A 15621-nucleotide genomic window follows, 5' to 3' on the forward strand; every position below is an offset into this window, starting at 1 on the left:
AGGGGAAACGAATCACAATAAATTAATTAAAACCCATTTATAACCCAAAACAAATTTATTCTCAAATGAAATAAATTGATCTAAGCGAAACAACCCCTCCCACAGCATGAAGCTCATAGAAAGAGCATCGGTAGTTACGAAGTAAAAAAACGAAACGCACAATTTGAAAATAAATCCCTTTCTGAGGGCACGCCCACCCACCCGACCAACCACCAATCACACAACGCATATGCAGGCTTCCCGCTCTCTCAGCCATGCTAATCCAGAGGGGGTCTCCGGGGGCCTCTCTGCCCCCGCGTGTGAGGTCACCAGGCAGGGCAACATGATAGTGCTCCTGTAGAGCAGGGTGCTCTTTGCTCAGGGTGGGGGTGGGGGGATTAACGGAGCGAGGACAGGGCTCCAATGTGCGCTCCTGACCTCGGAGTGAAAGGTATGCTGGGTGCTCCTATCTGAGAGCTAAAGCTGTAATTCAGAAGGGAGAGGACCAGAGAGGACACAGTGAGACCTTTATGTACTTATGGTCCCCCCTCACCCCACCCCGCCCCATCTGCTCTTTGTCTAAAGACACTCCAACCAGTGTACCCTTAGACCTAGCCATCCCTCAGACAAAAGAACAGCGCATGGAGTAGGATGTGAAGAATCTAATGGTGGAATCTTCTAGACTGGATGTGCCCAACCCTGTTCCTGGAGATCACCGTTGCAGGTTTTCACTCCAATCCTAACAAAGCACATCTCATTCAACAGCTAGAGATTGTGTTGAGCTGCTAATTAGTACAATCAGGTGTGCAAAATTAGGGTTGGAGTAAAAACTTATTGGATAGTAGATCTCCAGGAACAGGCTTGCTTAAGCATGTTCTAGCCCGTTCTCAGAAAGGGCTGGTGTCGGTGCAGGTTTTTGTTCCAACCAAGCAGTTACACACCTGATTCTCCTGATGAAGATCTTTAGCAAAGGCTAATGGTTGACTAGTAGAGTCAGGTGAGTAACTGCTTGGTTGGAACAAAAACCTGCACCCAGACCAGGCCTTTCTGGGAAAGATTGAGTATCCCTGGTCAAGAGAAACACAAGGCCTGGCTTCTTCCTTACCATCAGCTTCTTGGCGTCGGCTCTGACTTTGAGCAGCTCTGTGATGGCGTCCACAAAGCCCTGGTGGTGGAAGTTGCACATCTTCTCGATCTCTCGGTCATGGTTCCGTATTCGGGCATCAAGTTTCTCCATAAACCGCTTGTGTGCGTTGGGCTGGTCATCGTAAACAGATCTGAAAGACACGGTTAAGACCCCTAGCGTTAGAAAAGTGTAGAACGTCAACTGTTCAAACCTGGTGGTGGTGCAGGAATTCAATACTATTTTAATTTTTTCTCAAAATTTTGAAAACCCAGTTTGTACACCCGAAACATCACAGCTGCATCCTGTGTCAGTTCACGAACATTTCAAACAGGCAAGTAAGCAGCCACCTCATCTTGACATTGGGCTCAAAGAATATCACTATAGACTTCACAAAATGGAATATGATTTCTCGTTATGGACGGAGCCGGAAAATATGCAGAATTTTCCTTGAAGGAAATTTGCAATGTGCTAAGCTTTACGATTTTGACACACTGGCTTGGATTCAAGTCCATTCACAGCATGATTCAAGCTGGAAATGTCACACATTAGGCACATATTACTGCTGCCGGAAGCAGTAAAGCCTTCAGCAAACCACACACAGAGCATGGCTATCCAGATAAGGTCCGGAGAAGGACATGAGCAAACTTCAACTGACCACGGGTTTGATTTTCGCTGTTGATGTTAAACTGTTATCTGGCAAGTGTGGCTGGCTGGTGTGTATGCAACTGCTCTGATATGCGGAAACAGGTATTTCAGCAAACTGGCTACATCAGCCAATTTAGAGCAAAAAAAAAGACAAGTATTCAATTTTGATGGCCTTGTTCAAAAAGTGGTAACTGAACAGTTATAGCGAACTGGTGAAGTAATGTTCTCTGGTTTGGGACTATACATGAAAGAGCCATATACAAGAGAAGGAGTTCACAGTAGTTATCAATTATACCAACCATCTCGTATTCATTATAACCACTCTGGCAAAGTCAGCATCAATGAGAAGCTTAAAAGAGTGAGATTGAGGGGGAGCTAGGGGGGGCCCCCAAAAGAGTGCGATTGAGGGGCAGCTGGGGGGGGGGGGGGGGATCCAAAAGTGGCTCTTGTGAAGGCCACAGCTCCTCGTGGACCGCATTCCTCCTCCGGTCCCAGGAGAGCGGTGCGGGGGGCGCCCTGCCAGGATCACTCATCGGCAGGTCAGGGGAACGTGGGCCCTTGTTTGTTCTTCTCTGGGGGGTTTCAGTGCACCTCCTTTCCAACACCGCCCGCACCCCTGTCCCACGCCCCCCCCCTCCACCCCGGACTGCCCCCAACAACAAGGAGAGCGGCCCTAAAAACACACGGAGCCCTTCGGTCAGAACGGTAGTAACGGCTCCTGAAACATTATGCCTTGGCAAAACACTCTGCTGAGACCTCAGGGTAGCCACTTTCTCTCTCTTTTACACACACACACACACACACACACACACACACACTCTACCTCAGGTCACAATGGTGTGACGGCCGAGTCCCAAAAAATGCTCTTTATACATTTTATGTTGCTTCCAGTTTATCCACCTGCTTCTGGACGGATACACACCTCACAGGTAAATAGGGACCAGGTTTGGATTCGGTCTGCTTTAGTTCTTCCAAATGTAAACTGAAAAGAACTGGCTGCAGTCCTGGGTAATCTCTCTCTTTAGAGAAGCATTTCGGCCCTGTGAATAAACCGTATCATGCGACAGTTCTGGAGACATCAGTCCTAATCATCCACTGCTCCGGCCTGAGGACCACTCTGGACCAGAGCTGCCTCTCATTACATTACATTACATTATTGGCATTTGGCAGACGCTCTTATCCAGAGCGACGTACAACAAAGTGCTTACCCATAACCAGGGATAAGTTCGCTGAAAGACCCTAGAGGTAAGTACAATTTCAACTGCTACCTGTACAACAAAGATAAGGACAAGGGCCATTTTTTTTTTTTTTTTTTGAACAAACAAACACAAACAGAGCAAAAGTCACCAAAGTTAACTATCCAAACACTATCCAAATCCAAACACTCTCCCACTGTGGAGAGACCCACTAAACTCATTTACATTTCCAGGTGACACACTGATTCAGCAAACACAGGCAGGAAAGCTGTGATTGATAGGGCATACTACAAAATGAATTAAAAAATAATAATACATTTTCTCATCAAATCCTACTGCAATGCTTTCCTGTATGTCTTCACTGGACTAAATTATGGACAATGAAGGTCCAAGGTGTTGAGTTTTCCCAGTTTGAACTGCAATCCTGCTGCTCATTTTGCTAAGGAAAAAGCATTACAAAAACATTCTGTACTGCTTCTGTCTCATGAAAAATTATGAATTTGTGTATCACTGTCTGGGCATAGTTACCGTGTTTAACCTGCTCATTAAGCCATGTGGTTCGTTCTCCTTAAGGCTGCCCATTAAATAAGGGTGGTTTCTTACTCCCTCTACTGGTGGAGTACTGAATGGGAATAATTCAACCTAAAATAGCTATTAAAATGTTAATCAACATCCCTCAGTTTGAACATTCGTCTGAGCATAAAAAAGGGCCTATTTAACAAAGCAAAGTGCATAATTGATAAGCTCAAATTAGATTTCTCCCTATAGTGGTGTAATATAATGCGGGCTTCATGGCATTACCTTTGTCAAAGTAAAAAGCGATTCCTGAGTTCATGATGGGAAAAAGCAGGCAGGAAAATGAGTGATTAATGCCAAGGGTGTTCTAGAAGCTATAAGGCCCACTGCAAACACAACAATGAGTCCCATAGCAGTCGTGCAATTCCAGCTAATAATTGTAAACTATATTAATCATAAACTGCCCATTTTTGCATCATATCTGTTAATACAGGCACCCCCTGCAGTGCAGTAACGAGAGAAAACTAATCAAGACAATTAAGGCCAACAGGCCACTTAGTTAACACCCGATTATCATTAGCATTATGTGATGCTGATGATAATCAGTGTCTAAAGACCTTTAAGACACACTAAATTATAACAGACAAATTCAGCCTTGCATTCTGTGCAGTGACGTGCTGTATATGAAAGCAGATTCACATGTGGAAATGCCCATAGCCAGTACGTTGTGGGATATTTATTTCTGTCAAGACCACAAGGGGGCAGTATGAAACATTCAGCAAGAACGCACCACCGCCAAATGTGCTTCTGTGGCGCCATCTACTGGCTAACAGACCAACTCACCGGAGAAGAACTGCAGGAATACCATTTCAGCAGAGTATATTCACTGAGCTCTTTATTAGGTATTTGTCAGACTTATTTTTTTAGACTTATTGGTGTTCTGCTGCTGTAGTACATCCACTAAGAGGTTTGACGTATTGTGTGTTCAGGGATGCACTTCTGCATACCACAGTTGTAACGTGGTTATTTGCATTACTGTCATCTTTTGACCAGTCTGCCCATTCTCCTCTGACCTCTCAATAATCGTGCGTTTTTGCCATATTTTTGCTAGAACTGCTGCTCACTGGATGTTTTTTTGTTTTCCGTATTCACTGCAACCCTAGGGACTGTTGTGCCTGAAAATCCCAGGAGATCAGCAGTTTCTGAGATACTCAAACCACACTGTCTGGCACAAACAACCATTCCATGGTCAAAGCTGAACCTCTTCACCACGTCTGCATGCTTTCATGCTTTCACCTAGTTGCTGCCACATGATTGGCTGATTAATTATTTACATGAACAAGCTGGTGCACAGGTCTACCTACTAAAGTGCTCACTGAGAGCATAAATAACTTAATTCTGCATGATTGCCTCATTCCCCACTTCCACATGTGATGTCACAAATGTGCTTCTGACCAGGCACTGAACTTGGTTACTATGGCAGCAGGTTACTCTTTCCTGTTATCAGGCCTGCAGATGCTAAACAGATATTTAATGGCACAATAAATGCCTAGAAAAGGGTGAATAGCACTGAGTACAGCCAGCTCCAATAGCGCTTTCAAACCAACCTTTCCATTACAGGCAATGTTATTATCAGCAGCTATACAAATCCAACCATGTACTTCAATACAAAAGCAAAAACCCAGGCAGCCGTGTATATCATTTTAATGCAGTAAATGGTGTGTTTGCTCGTGCAAGTGATTAAGAGCAGAATGCAGGTGGGTCACAAGCTTCTTCGGCCTAATAAAAAACACTAAGGGGAATGTGGCCTCTCTTTAGCTGTGCATACTGTTCAATTATTAAAGTGTCCAAGCAATTTACAGGACACTGTTTTCAGAGATGCACTGCAGAACAGATTCACATATAATCAGCTTCCCTGAACTTAATTACCTTACCACCATGGTCATTTTCACTGCTAATAATTACTACTGACTATACTATGGTCCATCCTTCCAGCTGCTAATCTCTATGGCGATGACTCACTCATTCAGTGTCACCCCTGCCCCCTAGTGGTGGAATGGGCAACCTACCTTCCCCGGCCTTCAGACTGTACCAGGGTTCATACAGTAACACACCCACCAGCTGGTTGACCTGTATCCTGTGCTGATGGATGAGAAACATAGGAGCATGACTGCCATCAGTTTCAATAAGGGCACTTACTCTGTAATCGGGGACCTTGGGGTTGCCTTGAATAGAATCGCGCTGTTCACACGTTTGCACCTGTGCATTTGCTACCTGTATTCTCGACAGTAACTTCCGACATTCTGTACATTTCCATGCAGTTCATTTTTATTTTTACAACTTGACCGCAATCCTTCCCCTTTCGCCGTTTTGGTATGAAACCGTCTGCCCCACAGAAGGAAAGGGTTTCTGCAAACCAAGGCATAGCCGTACACAAAAGTCACACCACAGCCCCAAATAGGAAACCAAGAGCGCAGCGCTGGTTTCTGTATCTGACGCTTCTCACTGAGGTTTCACATCTGAAATCCAGCAAAGCCACAGGCTCGCTTTTAACCAAGAGATGAGAAGTGATACACGCTCCTTAAAAAGCCAGAAATCTGTTTTATTTTCCTGCTAGTGGTTTTCATGGGAGAAAAATGCATTCATTTGGTGCAAAATTGACACGCATCTTGACAATCCCAAGACAACTTTCAAGTTAGCTTGTTCAGGTCCAACGAAGGCCTTTCCCACCTTCTTTACCCAGAGCTTCACTCAGTTGTACTTCTCCTAACAGACAGCCACAGCAAAAAAATGTGGCTTTGACATTTCATGAAAAAGAGAAATGTCATTGAAGGATTATGAGCAAAGCCACAGATGCAAAATAGTGGCCTACTCAAGACAGTGAAATGGTAAAGGGCTAAAGGGTCATTTAAAAAGGGAAGCTTGTTTCATTTTGGAATGCCCAGAGGACACAACATCCACAACATTTGTGTAGACACCAGCCTCCTCATAACCTTTCTGTTTAGTCAGAAAGGCATTTGGTTACAACAGTAAACATCGAAAAGTGACTCAGATCCTGACCGTGTAATAGCTGGAAATTCAAGTTGTGCCATTTGAAAAAAACTTTGATTTAGCAGCACCTTTGCACAAATAAAGACTCATTCAAAAGCGGAGAGAGTTGATAACTTGAAAAGCTGCATTTTGGCTTTTTGTTGTTGAGGCAGGAAGTGGTCTGCCTTGAGTAGAGATAATCTGACTGGATAAAGAACAATAAAGATTGTTAAAACGGCTGCAGGCTGTGCTCTTCAGACTTCTCAGAGACTGAATGACGTCTGTAACCCAGCACTGCACTTTCCCAAGGCGACTGGAGGCGAGTTTGTCTTGAATGACGAAGCTTGAAGACACCCTGCAGTAATAACTCCACTCACTTGCTCAGGCACTTTTCCCCACAAAAAGTCCTGACACGCCAACTCCACTAGAGGGCTGTCAAACTATTTCTTTGGAGTGGAACGGGCCTCCGGCCAGCACTGAATGTAACTGGCTCATAGTCGAGAGATGTGTCATTCAGTGGCCGTATCATGAGATCTTTAGTCAGCACTGACCTCAGAGCAGCTCACCTCAGTTCCAGGCCCTGGAAGCTGTGGGCACTGGCAGACCTGCTGGTCTCTGACCGACAGAGACCCACGGGGGGGGGGGGGGGGGGGGGTTAACAGGGAAAGCAGTGTCACCTCCAAACCCGGCTCCCCACACTGGCCCGCTCAGGGAGGTCAGGCTACGAGGAACCGTATGACAATACCCCCTCAAGGCTGCAGGGCCCAGCCTGTTATGATCTATAAATACGTCCGCTAATCAACCGGGCCCGAAACAAAGAGCGGGCCCGTGCCAGGCGTGTAAAATGTCCGCCGGCTCCAGAGGCAGCAGATGTCTTCCTCTCCCCACAATGCGGGACGGCGGTCCCGCTCGGGCGCGCGGGCGCGAGGACCGGCCCGGGAAAAACAGCACGTCTTTCAGAGGCTCGCTGCTTACGGGGGTTATATCCTCACAATGGCGGCTGAAAGAGATCCAGTGGCAGGTGCTTCCTGCGAGCGTGTCCGCCGGTGAGGAGGGGAGGGGCCCTGGCCGCTTTCGCTGGCCTCGCTGCTTCCAGGGTGACCGCCAGGGCACCCCGCGCAGAGGCCGCTGAGCAGCTGCACGCCTGTGGTCTGCCTCTACTGCCATGCCACTTACTGTGCCTTTATGTGTTTGTACTGTGTGTCTGTATGCGATTGTACTGTGTGTGTGTATGTGTTCATACTGTGTGTCTGTATGTGATTGTACTGTGTGTCTGTATGCATGTGTACTGTGTGTCTGTATGCGTTCATACTGTGTCTGTATGTGATTGTACTGTGTGTGTGTATGCGTTTGTACTGTGTGTCTGTATGCGATTGTACTGTGTGTCTGTATGTGATTGTACTGTGTGTCTGTATGCGTTTGTACTGTGTGTCTGTATGCGTTTGTACTGTGTGTCTGAATGTGTATGTACTGTACTCGTGTGTGTATGCACTGTGTTTGTATTGTGTGTATTGTGTGTATGTTTGTACTGTGTGCCAGTATGTGTATGCTGGTATACTATATGCTAGTATACAGTATACCTGCATGTAAAATATATCAGCATGCATCAGACCTGGGTCAAATACGTAAGTATCAAATACTTATATGCTTTACTGAGCTTGTCTGGCGTATTGGAACCTACAAAATATTCTCAAAAAGTGCAGACCTTGCCTTCTGGACCTCTCTGGTCCTCTCGGTTGCCTCAATCGCACCAGGCATGATCAACACAGAAAGGTATATGAATCCAAATCCAATTATGTATTTCACCCAGGAGTGGTATGTGTACGTACTCTATGTCTATATGTATTGTGTCTGGCCATGCCCTGCTGGCTATATTTGCATATTTGAAGGCAGGTAAACATCTGTTCATACACAAGGCCTATTTAATGCAACATAAAACGCCGATGGCAAGAGTTGTTCGGGAAGGAAATCACTATTAAAGCACAGTGAATGCCGTATTTTAGAAATCACTGAAAAAGCGCATGCATTTAGACTGTGTAATCATAGCTTAGTTACAACAGCCTAACTGGCATTTGCGGTAACATTGTAAGCCACAACAATCCAGAAATAGACTTTAAGTACTGGCCTACATCTACCAAAAAATATAAATAAACATTTTCTACACAGGCCCAGACCTCACTGCTTTAGTGCTTACATCTGAAGAATGAACGCAAGGGCTAGGGTTCTCGCACGTTTACGTTCCGAATCCTGCTGAACATTGAACAGGAAGCCAACCCAAATAAATTTAACCGCCGAACCAAATTGGATTTGTTACTAAGAATCAAGACACAATTATAAAATGGGGAAGCTGTGAATCTGCTAACCCCAGTGACTGACCTGAGCTGTAGGTGCACCATTCTAGTGCAGTCCAATACGGAAGCGTCCATTTCATCTGACAGGGTCTCACCTACTGCCCCGGCAGTGCAGGCTCTGGAGCACTTCTACAGCACAGCCTTTCTGCTTTGCATGCATCTGCTTCTAACGCGTTTACAAATAAGCAGTCAAGTCAAATCTGTCTGTCTGCCAAAGAGCTCATCATGGAAAAAGCAGTCCGGATGCTCAGTCCTCATTACTTCTCTTTTGGGGACTGAGGTTGGCAGAAAATAATGCCAACTAAATGTGGATACTGAGTACAGTTAGTGAACATTTATTTACTGGCAAGTACAGACGAGCAGGAATAATATGGAGTTGAGTGTAACCAATGCACTGCACATTTTCTGGCTATGTGGTTTTATATGGGATAAGAATAGTCACTTCCCCCTTTGGCTATGGGGTGACCATACCTGACACTGCCCCACACAATTCTGGCCTGGTCAATTTGCTACAGAGCTCAGACACAGACAGTGGCCCAGCTCACAGACACAGATACAGATACAGATACAGATACAGACAGTGGCCCAGCTCACAGACACAGACATAGATACAGACAGTGGCCCAGCTCACAGATACAGACAGAGGCCCAGCTCACAGACACAGATACAGACAGAGGCCCAGGCAGCTCACAGAAAACAAACTGTGGCCCAGCTCACAGACACAGCCATTGGTGCAGCTCACAGACAGACACAGACTGTGGCCCAGCTCACAGACAGGGACTGTTTCCCAGCTCACAGACAGATTATGTACATCCAAGGCAGCTTAGTGGAAATGTGGCTTTAAGACCGAATGTTTTTATTTGCTCGGCCTGTAACAACCACTCTTCCAAGGCTGATTCGCATTCTTCAAAATAGACTCAACATTATCAGCAGAAAAATAACTTGACTCTGCTTTGTCCTGACCACAAGCACTTGGGACAAAGCATCGCCACCCCCCCCTCACACTTTCCTGCGGGTAGAAATCCTGCAAATTGTTCTCACTAATAGTATCCTGTTTCCATGAGCAGGAAAGGGCTGAGCGTGATGTTTCAGTTAACATTGCTTCCTATGGCCAGGGTCAATACACCCTTGTAATGACACTGCCGCGAGGGCCGCGCACGAGGACAAACGCTGCACATCACAGACGCCCCTCTTAATGGACATCCTCTGGGTGCCGAGCCCGCGCGGGTAATCAGCAGCCCCACACGCTCGCTATGAGTTTCCTCCTTCCTGTTTTCCCAACCGCACACCAAAAGGACATGCCTTCCTGCCGGCCCCCCGCCGCTGTCAGGGGCAGATAAAGAAGACCGGCATCACGGGCCGGGAACAATGAGAGCCCGTCCGGGATGACTCCCCAACAGCCTCGCAACAAGCAATTCAAAGTTTCTCTGGACACACGGACACGCACACAGAGACACGCAGACACGGATATATTCATATTCACACACACACACGCACACGCACACACACACACACAGATATATTCACTCACACACACACATACACTCACACAAACACACACACACACAGATATATACACACACACAGACACACACACACATACAAAGATATACAGATATACACACACACACACACACACACACACAGATATACACACACACACACACACACAGATATATTCACTCACACTCACACACACATACACTCACACAAACACACACACACACAGATATATACACACACACAGACACACACACACATACACAGATATACAGATATACACACACACACACACACAGACACACACACACACACACACACACACACAGATATACACACACACACAGACACACACAGATATACACACACACACAGACACACACACATACACAGACACACAGATATACACAAATATACACAGATATACACACACACACACACACACACACACACACACACACACAGAGACACACACACACACAGACACAGAAAAAGTGAAACAATGAACCTTGAAGTGGTCCTCGGAGCCAAAAGCAGATGGCTGCACAGGGCTCTCCGGAAATGAACGGTACACGCTGTGTTCTTAAACGTCCATCCCAGCCATCTGTGGTGTTCTGGAACCTTCTTAAACACATTCTCGGTTTCTGCCCGACAATAAAGGCAGATACAAAAGCCTGCAGAAAGCCTCCGGTGTTGCGCTGTGCCGCTCTCCCATTGCAGTACATAGATTATCGCCAGTAATCACGGCTCGCATTCCACAGCGACTGCAGGAAGCAGCGGTTTCACCGGACGCCAAGGATCAAAGTGCACTATCCGCTGTAGCCCTTCCTGCGTGTTTACCAACATGCACGTTTGCATTTCATGCAAATTCAATGGAATACAGACCGATAACCCAGAACTGTATCCTGGGTCCATCACACCACGCTCTTCTCTTTCCTAAACCACCACCTATATCTACTGGGCTTCAGCCGGCTTACTCTGATGATCTTTGTAATTAATAGTATAGCCAAATTAAGCAGTAACTAGCCATACAGTATCACAAGAATGTGTATTTTAAATGGGTCTCATGGCAAATCGGGACATTAGAGACTCATCATGATGTGATCATCTCAGCCTGACTCAAGCACAAATGCAAAAACAGCTCTGTGCCCGGGAGGTATGCAGTTAGCTCTGGTGTGTTGGACAGACTCGCCACCATAAGAGTGTTTACTGAGAAAAGTCAAAGCAGAGGCGGATGTCCATCTGCACCCACAGGCTACACCTTCTCCATTCCTCCCACACTTTCACTTTTGCCATCTCCATTTGCTGTATTCACTTAGCATACACCCTGGTCCTGAATAACACAGATCACCTGCAGTCAGCATTACCACCCAAACTAATTCAGGTGAAACTGAAGGATTGAAGGGGAAAACGGGTGCGTTTGAGCCGGCTGTGCTTTGGTTGCAACATAGTTCCCAGAACCCCTTACATCACTCCTCTTGGTCATGCTGGTCAGGTTTCAACAGAGTAACTGTATAGGTAGTCATATTTTTAGCCACCCAATATTTCATTTGAACTCTTTCAGCAGAAGCACTGTACTCCAGAGACAAAGCAGCAAGGAAATCAAATTCAGTTTAGTTTTCAGTTTAGTAATCAGATTTTTATGTTTCTTCCATTGTTCAGAAATATCAATCCTCGATTTTCATTAATGAACAGCCCACTGCACTGAGCAATGTTTAAGTCAGTGCAGACATCGGTGCAGACATCAGTCTATGAGTCACTCTAATTGTCCTGCTGGGTGCTCCTGCTTAGAGCACAGATGCTTATCCCGTGGATGTGGCCAAGCTCATTTGCATGAATGACGAAAAGGCCTGCCGTCCCAGGCTGGAAGTAAGGCTTCGACCCGCCAAACATGCCTCATGTTTCCAAGCCAGGTACATCTCCGACCGTCTATTATCACCCATCTAACCCGTACACACTCCGCATAGCTTAACTGAAGGCCTTTCCAAGTTAGCATTTGGTCAAATGACAAAATATAGTAGTGGCCTACCTGGGACAGCAATATGCAACGGTCCAGTCCACTACCTCAAACATATAGGAGGGTTAAATACTTCAGAATCGTATTGCACAAAAACATCAATACAATACCAAATGCTAATGTAACTTTATTCATACAACGGAACCAGTAAAATGCACCCTATTTGAAGAGATACGTTTTTTGAATGAGGAACTAAGCACCATTTGGCCTAGACAAGGTCAGAGCAGAATGTGCATGACAAAGCAGTGGAAATTGCAAGCTGATTTCCATTGAAGTATGCGGTTTCGAAAACGGCCTCTGAACACCGACCCACCAAAACACTGACGTTACCCACGCTTAGGAAAGTGCACATCAGAACAATTTGGCAACCGTGACCTACTTCACAGCTGAATATTGTACACACAAGAAACTGGTCCCTTGGCGATTTTATTAGAAAACAGTGATTACCTGAAGAATATACAACTACTATGTTATTCGTATTTTTCATTTTAAGATTTTAAAAAATTACAATTATTTTGCCGGTTATGCGTTTAGAATATCAAGTCAACTATTTGCTTAGATCTGTCCATGAAGCTTAGTTAATTAATGTTAGCTAGTTAGCTAACTATTGCCTTACCAAAAAATAGCTAAACTGTCAGTTGTTGCACTTGATACCAGAACATTACAGTGCGCCTGTATAACGTACAGATTAAGACAATTGAGAATGCAAAAATTGCGCGAAATTAACGTTATGGGAAATAGAAATGGTTAGGCTCAAACTTTGTCACAATTAATATTAAAATCTTGCATAAATCGTCGTAACTAGCTGGAGATAGACAGCTGTTCCGGCAAACTGTTATTGTTGCCAGATTAATGCGACACAATCTCAGCAAGATAGCTAACGTTAGCTTGCTGTATAATTCTGGGCGGTTGCATACAGTAAATAGCTATCTAGCTAGTCTAACAGAGAGTAAGACAAGGTATAGCAAGTAACCAACCAGTCAGTTCTGTCAATCATAAAACAGTAGCTAGAGCTAGCTAACGTTTGTATTGCCTAAATGTAAGTTATGACATGGCAAACTCGCTAAGGTAACGTCACCAGATAACGGTACATTTAGCCATCATTCATGGCGGACAAGGTGATGGTTTTTTGCTTTTAATAACAGCCATGACCATATAAGCATCTTTGGCTAGCTGTCTAGTTAGCTCGCTTGCAAGTATGGAGCTAGCTATGGTTTGGAACAACCTTGAGCTATCATACAGCCACACCCACTAAATGTGTAGATTAATGTTAAACTCTCAGATTACTGTCACATTATATTGGACAATTAGCAAGGCAAGATATTGTTTGTCATACAGGTAACTCGCGAACTACGAAATATCTTAATTAAAAAGGTAGATAGCTAGCTCTACCAAAATGCATAAGTCCCTATACGGAAACAACGGTACTCTGGCCCATCATAGACCGTCAGCAATCTTAACTAGCTAGCCAGTGCGATTTGTTTGCATTTTCCACGTAACAGTCTAGAAGAGCAATACGTAGGCTATACCGGTATTTTGCTAACAATACAACATTTATGTGTGTTGACTAACATATTCTGTAAAAAGATAGATAGCTAACGTTACTGCATTTATACAGTGCCTTCGTACCTAGCTAGCTAGGTCGCAAGTACCAATAAGGGCTGTAGCGAGCCAATGTTAGCTCTATGCTAACCGATTAGCTAGCTATAGTCTAACGGAATACCTCACTGCAGCAGTCGCAGTGGAGGAGGCTCAGCTACCATTTAGCTAGCAGTAGTCTATCGGTAGACCTAGCAAAACTAGCTCATTGGCTAATTTTGTTAGCCAGTGAGCTAGCTAGCCGCTAACAAAGGCCTGACCATTAAATGTGTTTTACCAGATAAGCTGCACCTCTTAATAATGTCTAAATAATATTTGTAAAAGAAAATTCCCCTCCATACCGAAGCGTGGGACCAACGCAGGCCGTGTCTGTACTCTCAATTTCCTGCAGAATGCGTTCATGCTCAGTGATACTCTCCAAGGTTTCACTCTCCGCCATGTTGGTTGTATTCACGGTAGCGATAAAGTGACACTGCGGGGAAAGAGGCTATTGCACGGACCCACCGTTAGGGGGAGAACTTGGCGCAAGGTGGCGCTGAATGTCGTCGTCTCATGCGTTGGATTTTGCGGTATATTAGTTTAATTCACCTGGGAAACCGTAGATTTTCTAAATGGACATTAATCAATAGGAAGCAACCGCAAAAATATAATATCTTCTCATTATCCGGGAACTCCATAGATTATAACAAGGCAATTCGCTTAGCTAGTAAATACCTATTGTAAGCACATTGGCCACATATTGTAGGCACATTCGTTTGCAAAACGGCTAGGCTGCATTTTATATTTTGATCCTTAACAAATGGGTAGTATTAATTTAGCGAAATAAAGTCTTGCAATCTCTAATGTCATTGGAATATAGCTAGTTTAGTTTTTTAAATTGAAAAATAATTACTTTCCTGTTTTTAGAGGTATGCATTGGGTTGCCTAATATTAACACAATAAATTACAACATTGAATTCACTGCAACGAAAAGTGTAGGCCTATTTACATTGTTTTTAGTCAATTACCTGGAAACCCCTACGGTCAATTGGAGTTCAATCATTAAACTACACTGAAGATCACAGTCCATTGCCATGTGAAACGTTTGATATTTAGATTTTAACTATATAATTTACGAATATGACTGAATTGTTTATCTTATATTGCTGGAATAATACACGAATAGCCTACACATTGCTCACCAATATAGGCTACCTAATTGCACAATGTGGATGTTTTCCAATTAAGTCTGTGGTACTACCTTAAAGTCGTTCCCAAAGGCAAGTCCACAGATTCGAGTTCCGCAAAAACATTTCCGTAGACTTTCTCTTCTTTATTTTCCTCATCGGGAATACTTGGTAAAGGAGCTTTCACTCGGTCGCTGGTCATTTCTGAGTTTGTGGAGAAAGGCTTGGATGAAATCCGGGCAACACACCTACTGTGGTCAGCAAAAAAGCAACTGAAAAAAAGTAACCTTGTGATCTGTAGAACATTGAATCCAATAAGCGGGGCTTTATTACTCTTTTGTTAAATATTGGCATGGTGTCATACCTTTTTGTTAAGTTACATTACATGTATTACAAGTTATACAGACTATGTTTGGATATAAAATGTGTCACCATATTGTTTATGTTGAATACAATTATGCATTTAGCCTACCTATTTGCCTTTGTGTGTACTGTA

At 44.5% G+C, this 15621-nt stretch overlaps 1 protein-coding gene across 4 annotated transcripts in view; it reads right to left on the reverse strand.

Moving 5' to 3' along the window:
* Positions 1 to 15342, reverse strand: part of exoc6 (exocyst complex component 6) — a 55070-nt gene extending 39728 nt beyond the window's left edge. For 2 of the 4 annotated variants that reach the window (XM_061225498.1, XM_061225487.1), the window contains exons 1-2: positions 15200 to 15342; positions 1085 to 1256 (exon numbers count right to left, since the gene is read on the reverse strand). In XM_061225498.1, coding sequence (XP_061081482.1) covers positions 1085 to 1256; positions 15200 to 15327 — 300 coding nt within the window. In that variant the 5' untranslated portion in view covers positions 15328 to 15342. Of the gene's footprint in view, positions 1 to 1084; positions 1257 to 14300; positions 14457 to 15199 lie in introns of those variants that run through there. The other 2 variants (XM_061225514.1, XM_061225506.1) reach the window with 1 other exon arrangement.
* Positions 15343 to 15621: the final 279 nt, after the last annotated feature.

Source organism: Conger conger, chromosome 2 (assembly GCF_963514075.1).
Source record: "Conger conger chromosome 2, fConCon1.1, whole genome shotgun sequence".
In the NCBI taxonomy this organism is placed as follows: Eukaryota; Metazoa; Chordata; class Actinopteri; order Anguilliformes; family Congridae; genus Conger; species Conger conger.